At 44.7% G+C, this 17,756-nt stretch overlaps 1 protein-coding gene across 1 annotated transcript in view; it reads left to right on the plus strand.

The window, feature by feature from the left end:
- CHN2 (chimerin 2) overlaps positions 1 to 17,756 on the plus strand; it is a 334,928-nt gene that overhangs the window by 283,409 nt on the left and 33,763 nt on the right. Inside the window, exon 7 of the mRNA XM_082846270.1 lies at positions 11,050 to 11,127. Coding sequence (XP_082702396.1) covers positions 11,050 to 11,127 — 78 coding nt within the window. The remainder of the gene's footprint in view (positions 1 to 11,049; positions 11,128 to 17,756) is intronic.

Below are 17,756 nucleotides of genomic sequence, written 5' to 3' on the forward strand. Positions count from 1 at the left end.
AGCTTTATAAAAGGTTACCTAACGTGTCGTAAGGCAGTGTTAGCAATTTGATTCCACAAATGCTCCCTTCTCTTGAAAATAACCTTACTGTCCTTTCTGAAACTCAGCATTTGAGAAATCTGACTACGATTTTTCAAGTTCTTGCGTAAGGAAATGGGTTACTACATTCTGATGGAAACCTCTTTTTTTCCTCATTCAAAAACTGTGCACAAAAAGAAAATACCGACAAGTACCTGTTGAAATGTGTGAAATGCTTAATGTAACCAGAAGTCTTTCTCTGTAACGGGGAGTAACTTTTGTGTCTACATCTAAGCAGACTGTGAAAAACAGCAGCCATTAGCCAAAACTGTTGACATCAGCCTCAATAAAACAGGTGGAGAAATGAAGTGGGAAGGACAGCAATGTCAACAGTTCACAGTCAATCACCCAAGAAGCATCAGATTATGTATGTGCTTCCAAACAAGGTGGTTTGGTCCATTTTGGAGACCGCACAGGCCTTCAGTTTGGGATGAACGCTGACTTTTGTGGATGAAGGGAAATGAGTTGTAAAAGAGGTGGCAGGACGGATCCTCCAGCCTTTTTGTGTCTCTCGTATTGAGACTGGCTATCTGTCCCTGGAGAACAATTAGAGCAGCAGCTGGGCCATCAGAGTCAAAGGTCTCTCCTCCTCGGACCAGGACACAGCAGATTTGGAGGTCACCGGGAGTTTTAGGAGGCAGCCAGGTCAGCCCTTGATACCTGATGCTTTGACAGACTCCTGTAAAGCCAGGATTATTCAGCTTCAACCGGCACGTTGCTGGGAAAGATGGCAGGGTCCCACCCTGGTCTCTCATTTCTTTTGCTGTCATGGGAATGAGTTTGCAGTTGAGTCATATCCCTCTGTTGTCTTTCTCCTCTTTCAGGACTGAAAACCACAAGCAAAGAGTATAGCAAACACTAATGGGGCGGTTCTTAGACAAAGCAACAGAGATTTGGCAGTATTGGGGAAATGTTCAGAGTTCATAGGATCAAACAGGCTGGACTTACTAGTGTTGATAAAAGAAAACTACCACTTTGATTATCATTCAGCAATTTGGGATTTGGGCTTTTTCACTTAGTATTTCTAGTTTTTTCACTTGCAAACAAGAATAGAGAACCAGATGTAGGATGCCACAGCAAAAACCACAGTGAAAATCTCCGTGCCTCTCTATCCACTGTCCTCTCATAAGCATTCTCTCCGTCTCTCATAAGCATTCTCTCCATCTCTCTCTCTCTCTCTCTCTCTCTCTCTCTCTCTATCAATCACACACACACACACACACACACACACACACACGGGTGTGTATTTCAAATACTGAAATAATAACTAGTAAGCATACATTTAATATACCAATATCCAGCAATTAAAAATATTTAAGTATGACCCAGAGAGAGTGAAAACAAAAGGAAAAAACAGATTTCTCACCAGCATTCTGGGCGGAATGAATGACTGCAGCACATTGCTGGGCGTCTCTGAATCTGGGCTGGATTTCACGTTTTGTAGCTTTGGGGAAATAATGTGCAGTTCAGACTCATCAGTCAACCCCAGAACCTCAGAAAGATGTGTGGGAAATACACTGATGGTCGAAGCAAAAAAATAAAAGCAACCTTTTAAAATTAGAAGTCATTTTGATGGAAGGCAAGAAAAATAGACTGCAAAAAAAGTGGGTTTGTTTATTTTCATGAGACAAAACTTTCATGAGAGCTAACGTTGGCCTCATGCTAGTCACTGGAGGTATAGCTCGTAGAAGAACTCGGTGGGGGCCCCATTTTAAAAGTTTGTAATAAGTCCTCTAGGAAAAGAGAGGAGGAATGAGCCCCGTGTCAGCTGTGAGCGGTTTCTACTGCTGATCTGCTGTGACAGGAGGGCCAGGGATTTCCATGGGAAGAAAATCAGGAGAGGGACTTCCCTGGTGGTCCAGTGGTTGGGACTTCACCTTCCAATGCAGGGGGTGCAGGTTCTATCCCTGGTCAGGGAGCTAAGATCCCCACATGCCTGCCACCAAAAACTAAACATAAAACATAAAAAATATTGTGGCAAATTCAATAAAGACTCTAGGGCTTCCCTGGTGGTGCAGTGGTTGAGAGTCCGCCTGGCGATGCAGGGGACGCAGGTTCGCGCCCCGGTCCAGGAAGATCCCACATGCCACGGAGCGGCTGGGCCCATGAGCCATGGCTGCTGGGCCTGCGCATCCAGAGCCTGTGCTCCACAACGGGAGAGGCCACAGCAGTGAGAGGCCCACGTACCGCCAAAAAAATAAATAAATAAATAAATAAAAATAAAGACTCTAAAAATGGTCCACATCAAAAAAACTTTAAAAGAAAAAAAAAGGAAGAAAATCAGGAGACCTGATTCCATTCCCCAGGACACACCCGTTAGGACCTCGGTTTCTTCATCTGTAAAAATGAGAATAATGATTCCCGCTTTACCTTCCTCATAGAATAGAGATGTTACCGAACCAAACTTGGGTCCTCTCACCCACGCGCCGTAAAGCCAATCTACTGACACCAGGTTGTGGTGAAGGAAAGTGCGGCATTTGTTGTAAGGCACCAGACAAGGAGTCCAGGGCAGCTAATGCTCAAAGGCCCAAACTCCCCAATGGGTTTCAGAGAAGCATTTTTAAAGGCAAGGTGAGGGAGGGATGTTGCAGGGTATATGATCAGCTCGTGCACAATTCTAATTGATTGATGGTGAGGTAACAGGGCACTGTCACAGGGGTTAACAGTATCAATCCTCACCCTCCAGCCGGACTGGGGGCTCCATGCTCATGGTCATCGTGTAGTTAACTTCTTTCATTTGGTAGGGGCTTCAGTATCTGTAAAGTGACTCAGGAATGTACATCAGATACTGTTATCTGTGTACTTCTGGGAGGAACTAAAGATTCTGTAACTGCCATATGGCCGATTTACTGTTTAAATTGTTTCCAGTTCTCCTAGCCCAACTGCTATTTTTGTCATTACATGTTCACATCCTTTCAATCATTAATTCTTGAGCCAGGCTTTTTTTGTGTGACTCAGGGGAAGCATTGGAGACTACATCTTTTCTATAAACAAGAGGCAGGCAGGGGACATGGTGGGGGCGGGGCGGGGTCTGTCCTGGGAAGGCCCCTAGGGTTCTGCTTGGTTACAGAGATACCATATAATATAGTCCACAAATATACAATGGTACTTTTAATATTATTCTAGTCCTGAACTTGGTTGTGACTCTTAGGGCCTCACCCTGGGGCAGAGTCCCCCTGTTTCCAGTACCCCTTCTTGTGATACCCAAAATCTGATAGCTTGGCCAAAAGAAAACCCCAAAGGGCATGGCCCCTGGATTTTATATCAGAGACTCAAAAGAGTAAATTGACTAGATGAAGAGGTAGTGATGATAATAAACCTCTATAGTGGTACTTTGACTTCACGATATCTTAGGGCCATGGACATTCATTCAGCAAAATTTAGCAAGCACCTACTTTGTGCCACGTTTGAGGTATGACACTGGGGTTTTAACTGTGACCTGAGCACACACAGTATCTGCTCTCATAAAGTTAGCAGTCTGGGGAGGGTCGAAGGTAACAATTTAAAAATCGTACTGCTAGGTCATGGTTATATATTCTTAAGGTGGTGGGAAGAAAGGGTAGAGGGTGAGGCTGGGAAGGTGGCAGGGGCTGGACCACGCAGGCCCCTATAGGCCATGGTGTGGATTTTTGCCTTTAAGAGTCTATGGAGTTCTAAGTGGCATGATGGGAGGTGAGGGAGGGGTGGGCGTGAATAGAAGCATTTTCACATTCTGTGTTTGAAAAGGTGTTGATTCCTATGGTGGGGTGGTTTTCAATAGCATTTACTCCATTCATACCTCCCTCTTCTCTGATAATCCCCCTGAATTGAAGCCTTCGAGATTAGTGCAGTGGTTTTCAATGTTGGGAGCACATTTGAATCCTGAGGGATTTTTTTTTTTAAAGCCCAGGCCCATCCCCAGAAATTTGGATTTCACTGGTCTCAGGTGGAGCTTGATCGTGGCTTTTGTTTGGTCATTTCTGTTCCCCAGGTGATTCTAATGATCAGGTAAGGCTGAGACCCACAGGTACAGAGGAAAGCACAAAACGGGTCCTCAAAGTGTGGTCCCTGGAGCAGCAACATCAGCGTCACCCGGGAACTTTTCTCAGGCAGATTCTTAAACCTGATCTCACACTGACTGAGCCGGAAACCCTGGAGCTAGGGCCCAGCAGTCTGTGTTTGAACCAGACCTCTGGGGGTCCTGAGATCCACCTAAGTGTGAGAAGCACACTCTGTCGAAGGTTGCAGGCAAGAGAACCTGGAGTGTGGACCTGGTTCTAGATCTAGTTGTAGAATAGCTCTGCGATGAGGGGAGGGAGGTGCAAATCATTGAACTTCTCTGACCCTCAGTCTCTTCAGCTGTGAAAAGAGTAGGTGGGATTAGGTGAGCTCAAAGGTTACCTATGATGTTAGTCTATCATCTGTGCACACGAAAGCTAACAACGTCTTTATAACATACTTTTTTAAAATCTGTATTTTTATATAATAGAACCAGAACATAATCACTGTAGGAGGCTCAAAATATACATGAAAGAATAAAGAAGAAAATAAATGTCAATTAAAATTTCTCCACCTGGAGAGAACTGTTGCCCCCTCCCCAGTTGTTTGGTGTGTTGGAGATATTTTGGTGTTTTTCCTTCTGATATTTCTGCATGCATCTACTTACAAAACTGAAATCATGGTTCAAGAGCCTGCTTCTCACCTACCATTATATCAGGGGCATATCCCTTCATCACTAAAAGTGATTCTAATCATCTTTGTTAGTGTCTACCTAACATACAAACATTACATGTTTATACCATAATGTATTTAACCTTTCCCCTGTCATGGATGTTTAGGCCTTTTCTCATTTCTTGTTATTATGATGATGAATATCTATCTACCTACCTATTAATTCTTTGTCTGAAGACCTTCTTAAGAGAATCCTAGAACTAGAATCATTGGATCGATGCACGTGAGGCATTTGATACATTGCCAACTTTTTTCCCCAGCAATGGGCCACTTCTTAAAAACACCGTCAGTCTGCTGGCGAGCTGTCCTCATGACACCCTCACCAGCATCAGTAATATTGATTTTCATTTCATATACTGCCACAAGGCAGCAAATGCCTACATCTACAGGGTAGTATTGGTAGCAGGGGTATAGCTCAGGCTTTCAACACACAAGGGGGGACTCAGACTCAAGAGATGGAAGTGAGAGGGGCCCCAGGAGGACTAGGAGACTGTCTTGGGGTTGATGATGACACTTTCAAAAAGCCCTCCTTAAAATGTACCACAGGGGGCTTCCCTGGTGGTGCAGTGGTTGAGAATCTGCCTGCCGATGCAGGGGACACGGGTTCGTGCCCCGGTCCGGGAAGATCCCACATGCTGCGGAGCGGCTGGGCCCATGAGCCATGGCCGCTGAGCCTGCGCGTCCGGAGCCTGTGCTCCGCGACGGGAGAGGCCACGACAGTGAGAGGCCCACATACTGGGGAAAAAAAAAAAAAGTACCACAGGAATTTACGTGAATTCTATGGAAGGATTGCAGATGGATGATAAATCACCTTTTCTAGAAATTGGTACTAAAAAGGCAGACTGTTGTGGTCCCCAGAGGCCAAGATGTGGGGCTGCCTGAAGCCAGGTGGAGAAGGGGCCTTTGATTAGAGGAGCTTCTGAGGTCCCCTATGGATTTAAGATGCTAGATTACTAAAGTCAGAGAAGAGAGAAGGGTGTCCTTTCTTGCACCATCCTGGGCACTTTATACGTACACATGCACCCCAACGGGCTTCGTTTCCCCATGTTTTCCTGCCCAGTGACCCATTCGTGCTTCCTTGTCTTCATCTGACAAACTTCCACTGCCGTCTCATTACCTGATTCTTTCTTGGATCCAGGATCCTAATCATAGAGACAAAGAAGAGTGAGATGCCATGCATAGAAAATAGAATCCAACCCTTATTTATAAAAAAGGAAAAGGGAAGTGGTGAGCTTATGTCACCGTTTATTTATAGCCCCACCTACTTCCAGAAGTATCTTAAGTCATGGCTGCTTTGGCAGAGGACTCGGGGAGAAAAAAAGTCTCCTCTTTAAAAACCACACCAGGGAGCACCAGCCCTGAGTTGTTAACAGGTTAACAATGGGGAAGAGAGTAATTCTGGCATTTAATTCCTGAATATTTTAAAATGTGAACTTTATTTGGATGAGAGGTAGTTTAGAGGGTAGTTAAAAGCATAGATTTACTGTTATCCCCAAAAGAACTGGCACAGGTGTTCAAACAAAAACTTGTTCGAGAATATTCTTAGCAGCACTATTCACAATAGCCAACAGGTGAAAACAACCCAAAGGTGCATCAACTGGAGAACGGATAAACAAAACGTGGCACATCCATACGATGGATTATTATTAAGCAATAAAAAGTAATAAAGTACTGATAGGTGCTACAGCATGGATGAATCTCGAAAACAAGCTAACTGAAAGAAACCAGGCACAAGAGACCATAGATGGCATGATGGCATTTACATGAAGTATTCAGAATAGGCAAATCCACAGAGAAAGCAGATTAGCCATTGCCAGAGGCTGGAGGGGGAGGGGAATGGTGAGTGACTGCTTAATTGGGTAAAAGGTTTCATTTTGGGTGATGGAAATGTGCTGGAGCTAGATAGTGGGAATGATTGCAGAACTTTGTGAATGTACGTAATGCCACTGAATTGCTGAATTACACACTTTTAAATTGTTAAAATGGTAAATTTTATGTTATGCATATTTTATCACACACACACAAAATAAACTTATTCTTGGGCGGTGGGGGGGGGAAGCATAGACTTAGTCAGTTGTGCCCAGGTTCTAATCTCAGCTCTACCATTTACCAGCTGTGTGACCTTGGGCAAATCACTTAAACCCTCAGTTCCCATTTCCTTTCAAAGTGGGGGTAACTGTAACAGTACCTACCTCAGAGGTACCTACCTTAGAGTACCTACCTTAAATAAGCCTTTCAAAGTGGGGGTAACTGTAACAGTACCTACCTCAGAGGGTTATAAATCTTAAATAAGCCAACATATGCACTTAGGCATATAAGCAATATAAGCGTCTGCTTAGCATAATACCTGGCACAGAGGAAGCACGCTGTAAATATTTGTGGTATTAATCTAACCCCGGTATTCTCAACTGGGGGCAGTTTTGCCTCAGGAGAAAATGGCAGTGTCTGGAGAGATTTGTGATGCCACAATTGGGGGATGCGACTGGCATCTAGTGGGTGGAGGTCAGGGATGCTGCTACCTATCCCACAATGCACAGGACAGCTCCTCCACAACTAAGAATTATCCGGCCCCAAATGTCAGTAGTTCCAAGGTGGACAATCCCTGATTTAAACGTAGCATGTCGGGACATGTGCTTCGTCTAATGAATATATGAATAAAAATACGTCAGATAGAAATTTTTGTTCGAAAGACTGCCAGCCTGTCTCTGTGTATAGACAACATGTGTTAGACTTTGTGAGGATATAAAAGAAACCCAGCCTCAGTCCTGGAGGGGCTTGGATAAGAAGAGCTCTGTGTGTGGAGGGCTGTTTAAGAGGGAAGTTTTTACCAAGAGACTTTTGTCATCATTTTCCTTTAATAAGAGGTGATCTGGGGTCCTCCACACTTCTCACAATAATGCTTGCTCAAATGATAACACTTAACAGTTCCCTATAAAGACGCATCTTAAGTGAGTGAACAGTGTCTGTTCACATATCTGAATGTGTCTTGTGTTTGGGTAAATTCTATTGAACAAATATCTGAAAAAGAAATCACTGTCAGAAATAAAAATTACTTGTTATAAGTACAGGCACAGACACACAAAAAAATATTAAATCTTCTTGTATTCAACCACCCACACACCAAAAGGTAAAGGAGACCCCTTTTGCCCACTTTCCATTTAAAGAGTTATTTTATCAGATTCCAAAACCATATATCCATATACTTAGTCTAGTTTGGATCACAGAATATCTTCTTACACAGAATGACTCGCCATCAAAAGGTCTGTCTTGATTTGCTAGCAGTGAGGTTTGGGAAAGGGACCCTTATTCCTCCTCTCTGTCCTTTTGCCTTTAGGCTAAGTATTGGAAGACTGTTAAAGGCATGCCAAACCTTCAGTCAATCCCTGTGCGTGGCAGATGTCCTTTAGGATTGGGCGATGGGAAGGAGGGCTAAGGAGTGTGGTGGAGACCATGAGGAGGGCAGACCCCTGGAGGTTCACACCCTTGGAAGCTAAAGCATGGGGATGCGTGGGGCAAGAGACCCCACTCCATGCACCACCTTTGCACACCTTCCTCCATAACTCTGGTTTCCTGTATGTATAAGTGCTTTTGACAGCTTATTTAGTGCTACTATGGCAGGGAATCTTACTAGACCCTCTTGGAGGAGGAAACAAAGGTGAACCAGACATAGAACATGTCACACAGAGTTCTCAATACGGCAGACCATAAGACCTGTTATAAATCACTCTAGTAAAGTGATAAGTGCAATAAGAAAAATGTGGGGAAAACACTATGGGATTCCAGAGGAAAGTGTTTGCCTACAGTGGGGAGTCTGGAGAAGTCTTTTTGGAGAGGGCGGCATCTGAGTTCAAATGTGAACATTGGTGGATATGTAGATGTGGAAATGATGCTGGAAAATGCTAAAGGACAGAGCAAACTACCAAGGTGGGAAGTTGACTATGTCGGAGAAGAAGATTTGTAGCATTTGTGGCAGGGAGTATAGGGAAATAAATAAGATGGATAGATTGAGATGAGCTCATGAAAAACCCACAATGCTGGACGCAGTCAAGCCACAGGGAATCACTGACATTTTCTGAGCAGAGGTGGAGTGGTGACTGGACTAAGGCAGCTGTTGTGCAGCTGTGTATAAGGTGGACTGGGGAGATATCAAGGGTCTGAGTTATTGTGAGGCAAGAATAGTAAGGAGAGGCCAGACTTGGCCAATATTTCAGATAAAGCATTTGGCAAGACAGAGTGAAGGAGGCAGCCCTGCACGGCTTACCTAGGCGCTTGGACATGGGGTTCAGAAGCACGGGTGCTGGATGCAGATGTTTTGGGCTCTAGTCCTGGCTCTGCTGCTTAAACCCACTGCATGTCCCTGAGATACCTCTTGATGTCATAATCTCTTCATCCACAAAATGGAAATAAAAGTCTTGTTTTACATACTCGTAAGAAGAGTAAATGAGTAAGTGCATTTAACACATTCTGAATCTCGTCTGGCATAACATAAGTTAATGTGCTCAAAAGTCCAATGTAAAAGTTGGCTGTTATTTTATTTTATTTTTTTTGGCGGTACGCGGGCCTCTCACTGTTGTGGTCTCTCCCGTTGCGGAGCACGGGCTCTGGACGCGCAGGCTCAGCGGCCATGGCTCACGGGCCCAGCCGCTCCGCGGCATGTGGGATCTTCCCGGACCGGGGCACGAACCCGTGTCCCCTGCATCGGCAGGCGGACTCTCAACCACTGCGCCACCAGGGAAGCCCTTGGCTGTTACTATTATTGAAAGTAAAAAGAGGATGAAATGAGAGGATGGACTTCTGAACCAAGTTGGAATGACAGTAATTGCCAGGAATAAAGAATTACACAAGGAAAAGATTGATCTTCTATTACTCTCCCCAAGGCTACTTGGAGGCACTGGAACATGGGGCCACACAGAGGATGGGGTGAGATTCATGGACAGTCCCATCTACATCATGGTCCAACCATCTATGTCCTTGTTTTCTAGTTCCAAAAGCATTGATCTTACTGTCTGGCACTAGCTGCATTAAACTTTGCCAACAGATTAGAAGTACTCCTGAGACATAATGATTTCCTCACTTCAATTAATGCAGAGACCTGGGACCAGAAAACCAGGGTCCCAAGGGAGACCATCAAACAGATGCTTTTAAGAGCAAGGAGAGCATTAGCTTGGATACTAACAGAATTAACACGGAAAAAAATTTTTTAAAGAAAAAAACTATGATGTTTTGGTTTTAGTTAAGGAATCTTGTCTTTGTATGGAGGGAGCTGTTTGTGGTTGGGTCGGGGGAAGATGGGGGTATCCAAAATAAGAGGCAGGATGGGAGCAAGACATCCTGCCTCTTATTTTGAAACTCTGACTGCAGAAACCAGAGCTGAAATGCTATACCATTCTCTTATGCCTCATTCAGTGGTCAGACTGTTCTAATTTAATGCGTGCATAAGAATAAAAATTAAGCTTTCCAGTGCTGGGGCAGATTTTTTTTTTAAAAAAAGAGACGCAGGCTTTATCCCCTATAAGATTAAACATTAGGGTTTAAAGGTTTAATCTGCTGGAATTCAGCCCAGGATGGGGTTCAGAGCCCCAGAATAATTGGATACAGCCTCAGGCTTTGAACATCAGAGCTGGTTGGGGGTTGTCTGTGTGTGTGTGTGTGTGTGTGTGTGCGCGTGCGTGTGTGTGTGTGCGTGTGTGTGCATGTGTGTGAAATATGCTAAGGAGTGTTTGAGGTCTCTCCTTAGCAATGAGCTGTGGCAGGAGGAATAAAGCTGCCTGCCCCTGCCTCCTGCATTGGTTCCTCTGTGGCTAACTGGATACAGCTTCTGGGGGGTGCCACGCTCATGAATGTGTGCTATTGTTCCAGGCACACGTCGGCCTTAAGAAATAGCACAAAACAAAACAGGCCCGTCCTTATTCAGATGCAGAGCCCCCTCCATCACTCAAAGCGGCCCTTCCAGGTCACATGCCCGAGGCCTCTGCAGACAGGACACAGCTGCCTCTAATCTGCCTAACATTAGCCGCGGTTCAAAAAACCTGACAGCTCTGAGCTTCCCGAGGCTCCGCAGAGGAAGCTAGAAAGATCTGGGGTCCGGGCACTATGTTCTCTGAGGAACTGTGGCTGGAAAATGAGAAAAAGTGTGCTGTGGTTCGCAAGCCTAAGCAAGGCAGGAAACGCCAGGAGCTTCTGGCCGTGGCCTTGGGGGTGAAGGTGGGAGTCAAAGGCAGCTTTCTTTGGCCCCCTCTCAAACTCTTTGCCTGTCCACAGATCTCCTCCCTGGTCCGAAGGGCCGCCCTCTCACACAATGACAACCACTTCAACTATGAGAAGACACACAACTTTAAGGTAAGGGAGCCTCTGCTTTCTTTCTTCTGTTATAAAAGGGCAGGTAGAGAGCTCCAGTTTATGCTTTCCACCTGGTCTTTGATGGTAAAGTAACGAGACAGCAAACTCCTCTGCTTTCCACATTTAGTTACTTGCTTTGAATCGAATCAAACGGGAGATTTCAGAAAGCAGTTTTGCTCAATGCTGATGCTTAGAAACACCTATATGTATGTTAACTTAGCTCCGGAGGACTGGGCCCATTTCCTCCTCACATTCCCACGTCCAGTGAAAGAAAAACAGAGCATGCCCAGTCTTTGGCATTTAGAGCTCATCTGGTGAATATCAAGCAGTACTTTTCCGCTGGGAGTAGCAGTAAAGAATATTGTTATCTCTGAGCAAGTGAAAACAGTTGCCCGTTTCACATTGTGTGTTTTGTCTTTTGTTTTCGGGGATGCTAACTCTTTTGGTTTATGTGTAGACAGCTGTGAAAGCAAATGACGACAGGAGATACCATCCAGTAGCTTTTGTCTGTGCTCTGGGTGCAGGGGGCACCCTGGCAGCCTTACCAATCTCCTTCTGGTCACAGCCTTGGTCCTGCTCACCAGCCCAAACAAAAAGATACGGAGAGCTGGTGGCGGTTTAAGTGGATTTTCCCATGTGAATTTATAAACTGGAAATACTGCTATCTTCATTTCAGACTAGCAGTTGTAGAAACGGCCTGCTGTCAGAAAATTACGCCTCTTTCCTTTGCCCTGATGTGTTTTCCAAGAAGCTCTGGGAGGAGATTCTGATGCCAAATTGCCTGGCTTGAGATGCCATTGAGTGCAGGAGAGACAGGACAGCGTTAGAGGTTCTACCCCAGCAAATGGGCTGACAGTGTGGAAGTTGGAGAGAGCGGAGATGAGGGATCCAGGAAGAAAAGAAGAGACAGGGGCAGCTAAATGTAAACTGTATTCTCTTTTAAAAACTGTTTCCCTTAGGGCCGGTAGCCCGAGTAACAACTGGAACTAGATAACCCTTTGTCAGAAGTGACCAGGGAGACCTAGTTTTTTCTGTTGCTTTCCTATCCTTCCTACAGACAGATGTGTGTCTATTAAATATACATTTGTGTTAGTTTGGTCTGTTTGCCCTGCTTCTGTTTTTAGAAAGCAAGCAGCTCAGGCATTTGCATGCTATAATTGACCTGAGGCATGGAATTTATTCAGCTCTCCATATTTAGCATGAGGGTGAAGAATTGCATTAGATAGGTCTTCATCCATGCCAAGGCTTTCGCTATTTGTCTCATCACTGAATAGTGACAGGTCTAATTTGGGGCATCACTGAGTAGAGACGGGTCTAATTTATGTTTTTTTCTCTTTCCTCTCTTTACCCTAATTTTTTTTTTTTTTTTTTTGCCTTAAGAAAGTATTGTTCTGACTTCTGGCAGAAATCCCTGACTTTTTGCGTCCTATAGATGCGCTACCATGAATGGTAGGAGGGATCTTGGCCTTGCAAATTTTTTTTCCTTCCTCTTGAAAATTCTGATTCTTTTGGCTTTGAGATGCAATTGGAATTGTGCCCTACGCAGTTATGTGTTTACATGGGCTAGCTTCTCTCTGTAGATACTCTGTCTGAGTTTGTGTGAAAAATACCCAAGTGTATTTAGTTGACTGATAGTTTCAAAACTAATTTCAGTCTTTTTAAATCTTAGATCTCTGCATGGGACATAAAGACATTTAAAACAAAAAGTTAGTTGAATCTTATTTTCTTAAATAGTTCTGTTGCTAACATGAACTATATTAATTATTTATCACTAAAAAACACCAACAGCTTTTTAAATGTTTGCTTTAAAAGTCAGTATCTATTAACAATATCTCTTCTAACTTACTGCTATTAAAAGAAGAAAAGGCAGAGAACAGACAGGTCGTTAGAGGGGAATAGACAAGCCAGACAGGAGCGTTTCTCTTCCGTGTTTTAAATAGACATCTTTGAGACATAACAGACCCTTGAGTCGCTGTGTCAGTTGACTGTGGCTTTCAATGGTACTGCTCGTGCCACTGTCCTTAAGAATGAGTGGCTGAGGCAGGAGGAGGGATGGCTCTTTCTGTCACTCCTTTCCCCATCCCCGCCTCATTCAGCCCTCTCCTCACCCCCCAACCAACTTTAAGTGGGAACTCTGCATGGTCTGTAGAAGAACATTCTAAAAGCAGGTCCCTGCTATAAATAGAGCAGTGGGGTTTTAGTAACATGCCACTGACCTAACAGAAGAAAGAAAGGTCTTATCAAAGGCCCCTGACATCTGCTTGGAATCTGTTTTATATCTTAAATTTGCAGTAAGTTTTTATTTATATTAACTTCTAGTAGGCTTTGTTCTGAAACTTTCTTGATTTGTAATTTGGGGTATTATTGGAGGGTATTATGTGTCTGGCATAGAGAAGGTGTTTAAAAAGAACAAATAATCACATTTTCATGCTTATCAACAAATGAGCCTTGCAAGGCTCTGTCTGCACTCTCGCCTGGAGGCCTCCTACCAGAGACTCAAATCTGCCAGCAGATCTTGATGCCTCACTTCAGAACAGGATTTTCTGCCCCAGTCAGGACTATTCCCCGGGTAAAAAGCCCTCTCCTCACTCTCCCCAGGAGCTTCATCACAAGCAATGAATAGGTAACCTATAATGAAAAGGATCTGAAAAAGAATACATACATATATATATATACACATATATATATAAAATATAACCGAATCACTTTGCTGTACACCTGAAACTAACACATCTTTGTAAATCAACTATACTTCAAATTAAAAAAAAAATCCAATACTTACAATTTTAAAAAAGAGCAATGAATGGAAACTCCTGACACAGTACAGGTCGGAGCCCCTCCCGCTGTGCTCTTTGAGAAGGCTTTCTGTCACTGCTCCTGAGGGCATATCTACTGCCCTTGCTTTCCAAACAAAGCGTGTCTAGGAAAAGCTGAAATTCAGCTCTGGAAACAAAAGGTTTCGGAAGCAAATTAAAGTTGCGCCTCATTTCATGCAGTAATTATATACTTTTCAACACCGTATACAAATGCGATTGTTGCTGATTTAAATCCTAAATTCTCAGGATTACTTGTACATACTAGGAACTAAGAGTAGTTGTTGAAGGAATGATGACATTAGCAGACTCCTCTCTAGAATGAAAACTGTTTGATATATAGAAAAGCCGTTTTGTTATTGAACGTGTTTTATGTCCGCATCTCTGTTGATCCATGGGACTGAAAGAGGCACTCTCCCGTAGGTAGACTAGCTCTCTTTTTAGAGGATCTGCCCTAAGAGCACCTTATGGCTGAGCTCTGAAACCCTCGAGAACCCTGCAGCCCTATCAGTCTGGATAACTGTCCTTCCTTCCCCACTTAACACAGTGATGAGGTAGCTGTGGCCAGCTTGGTACTCCTGGCCACAAAGTGCTCTTTGGCAAGGACCTTAATTCTCTGAGCATCAGTTTCCTCATCTGTAAAATGGGAGTGCTGTAAGGTTTAAAGAATACATGTAAATCACTCAAGGTCACTGGCACCCAGTAAGGTTGGCTACTATTATTACTTTATTGTTCATCTTTTCGTGTCTCTCATTTTTCTTGAGTTTTGATGTTTAGCTTTCTCTGTCTCTGTATTTCTTATTTTCTACCTTCACTTCTTCCTGTCCTTTTTTTCTATCATCTCTTTCTTCTTCTCAGCACGATGTAATTAAAAAATGAAAGAACATTCCAGGCAGTGCAAAGGACATGAGTCAGAACTTGGAATTAGAAATGAGCCAAGGGTGAACAGGGTACAGGGAAGATACCATCCAGGAGAGAGAGTTGCTCACTGCACATCTGGAGAGTCAGCTGGGGCGGGGCGGGTGGCCACAGCCTGCTGACCCATTGGCACTTTGTGTGCTTAGCCCACTCACGCTCTCAGCCTTCCCAATCTGCATGTGTGTGTACATCACTCACTCCTTTTCCTGAATTCTCTCCCTCCACCCAGGTACTTCAGGGGCGCTCTTCTCTCCCTATATGCAATATGCACGGAGAGCAAAGGTCCAGAAAGTTCTAAACGTTAAAGAGCAGAACCCGATCCCGACCTCACCTCACCCATCCCACCAATCCCTCCCCCAGCCCTCCCCCAGGCCTCCCCTGTCCATCTTCCCTTCAATCCTCTTCTATCCCCATCCATCCCTTTCCCAACCCTCTGCCAGCTTTACTTTCATCCATAGCATTGATCACCAGCTGACATTGTACACATGTATTTATGTGTTTGCCTTCCCCTTATCAGAAAGAAAGACCCTGCTGGGTGGGGGAAAAGGGGTGGAGATAGAGACTTTTGTCTGTTGTACTTCCTGCAGAAATCCCAGTGTCTCAATCAGGGCCTGGCCCAGAGCCGACTGTCAGTGAATATGTTGACAGGATGTGTAGCAGGTATCTCCTGACCCTGCCTACCTAAGCTTGCACTTTCCCTCCTCACTCCCTGTCCCACAGTTTGCCCTCATTCGGGGCTTGTTGTGCTCCAGTCCTTCCAGGTGGTGGGTAGCGGTCCTTGCCAGGGTCACCAACAGTGCTACCCGGTATCTTATATGCAGGCAAGCGGGGGAGACACGTGCCCAGTTTACTCCTATTGTCCCAGCTTCCTGTGTGGTGACTCTCAAAAGTGGCCTTGACTGGGCTTAAGTTAAACGGTTGCCAACTTGCCCTTTTACGTACCCCCTCTCCACAGACGAGGCTGCACCGGCAGAATCCTTTTCCTGCAGTGCACTGTGTGTACGTGCGTGCTCGTGCAGCACCTCCCACCCCTAAGATTCTGGGGGCCAGGACAAGAAGTCCAGGAGGCTGAGGGTGTGTGGCAGGGTGTGGCAGCACCACGACCTCCCAGTTTGGGTTTTGTGGCTCCTTGACGGTTTCTATGCCTATCATCAGTTTCTGCATTCTTATCAATCTGGTGGTCATTTGCTTTGCAACAAGCCATGTTTGCTTCCCACGTGCAAACCCCTTGCTTTTCCTCATCTTTGTTGGCCTCATAAAATGTGCCAGCACTTCACCCCCGATATCTTGCCCACCCTGCATTCTCACGGGCATGCAGGGGTCCCTGCCTGTCCTGGTCCCGCTTCCGTGTCCCTGGGGAAAAGGGTGGTTGGATTTTGCACCTGCATTTTGGCACAGGCAGAAACCACTTCAGAAATGGTTGTGAGTTTTATTTTGTTTCTTTTGTTTAATAATCAGAAAAGGCTGTTTTGGCAGAAGCAAGTCCGGAAGGAACAATTCAAGGAAAGGCTAACTTCATCACCTTGAATATAAAATGAGGGACTCAGAGTGAGACTGGAATAAATAGGCTTGGAAATACTGGGCTTTATGAAGAAAATAAGGCTTCTGCTCTCCAAGTGCTATGAAGATGAGTCATTTTTATCTACTGTAGCTTGGCTCCCCCGTTATAGTTATTAGAAACCCCTTATTTTCAAATAATAGAACCCTTGGAAACCATCTTAAGTGCAATAATAGGCAGGCCTCATAGAGCCCCCAAGGGACTGCTCAGAACTCAGGCAGGGAGGAAGCAGGGGCTGGGGGTACACCTGGACCCACTGTCTCCTTCTCTACTCCCTCCCTCCCTCTCTTCCATTCTCTCCCTCCCTTCCCATCATTTCATTGCTTTCTACTCTCATTGTTCTCTCCCTGCACAAAAATATCTTAGTCCATGTGGTCTGCAGGATATGGCTGATGGTAACTCCCTGGTTTACGTATTACGAAGACCAGCCACAAAATCCCAATTCTAAATTTCCAGAGAGAGAATCGGAATAGCCTGACTCAGACCAGGTGTCTACTATGCTCAGATAACTCTGGCCATGGAGGTCACCCCCTCCCCGTAAATACATGGATGGGGCTATAGGATGTCTGGAGGATGGATGGTTCCCAGGTTACGTGTGAATTGTAACTCCCAGCTAGATAGCCTGGAGATGTCAGCTGTAATCCTTTCCTCCTTGTTTTGAAGAATTCCACTTAAAGTTTCACATCAAAGTCCAAATCTTTCCACTGGGTTCTGCTTGAAGGAGGTCACGAAGCTACTCTGAGCCTCGATGTTATTATTAATATCAGTATCTGAGAGCCTGGGCATTCTGCAGCACAAGTTAGTCTTGTCATCTGTTTGGGTATAAGGAAGAGTCTCTGTTCTTTTAGTTCCATCTTTTACAAAGTGTACCCATTGCTGTTGTGCCATTTTGGAGCTAGGACTAGCCCTCAGCAAACCTGGGAAGTAAATGAGGTTTGTGTCTGGCAAACTCTCCACCCTCTTCCCCTGGATTGGTTCTCCTGCCCCCCTTCCATTGCTCCTATCTGCCGAGTTACTCCATGGAACCACCCTGCTGAGACCTGCCAGCCCTAGTTTCTAGATCTTAGCTTCTCCTTCTCCATGTCATCTGGAGGCTTTGCATTCTACAAATTGGCTACACATGAGGGTTAATTTGAACTATCACCTGTTTCCTGACAAAGCAACCTGGGAGGTTGCACGAAAACCCTTTCTTCTTTGATTCACCAAGATTTACTATTACTCCACAGATAGTACGTGCTCATTTTAAAAAGGGCTTGTTCATGAAAATGACAGCTAAATTAATCTAGTAGTCGTGTTTTAAATGAGTCCTGTTGAGACAAGCGGCACAATGCCTTTCTGCA

The sequence above is a fragment of the Leucopleurus acutus genome (assembly GCF_964270905.1).
Source record: "Leucopleurus acutus genome assembly, chromosome: 9".
Classification (NCBI taxonomy): domain Eukaryota; kingdom Metazoa; phylum Chordata; class Mammalia; order Artiodactyla; family Delphinidae; genus Leucopleurus; species Leucopleurus acutus.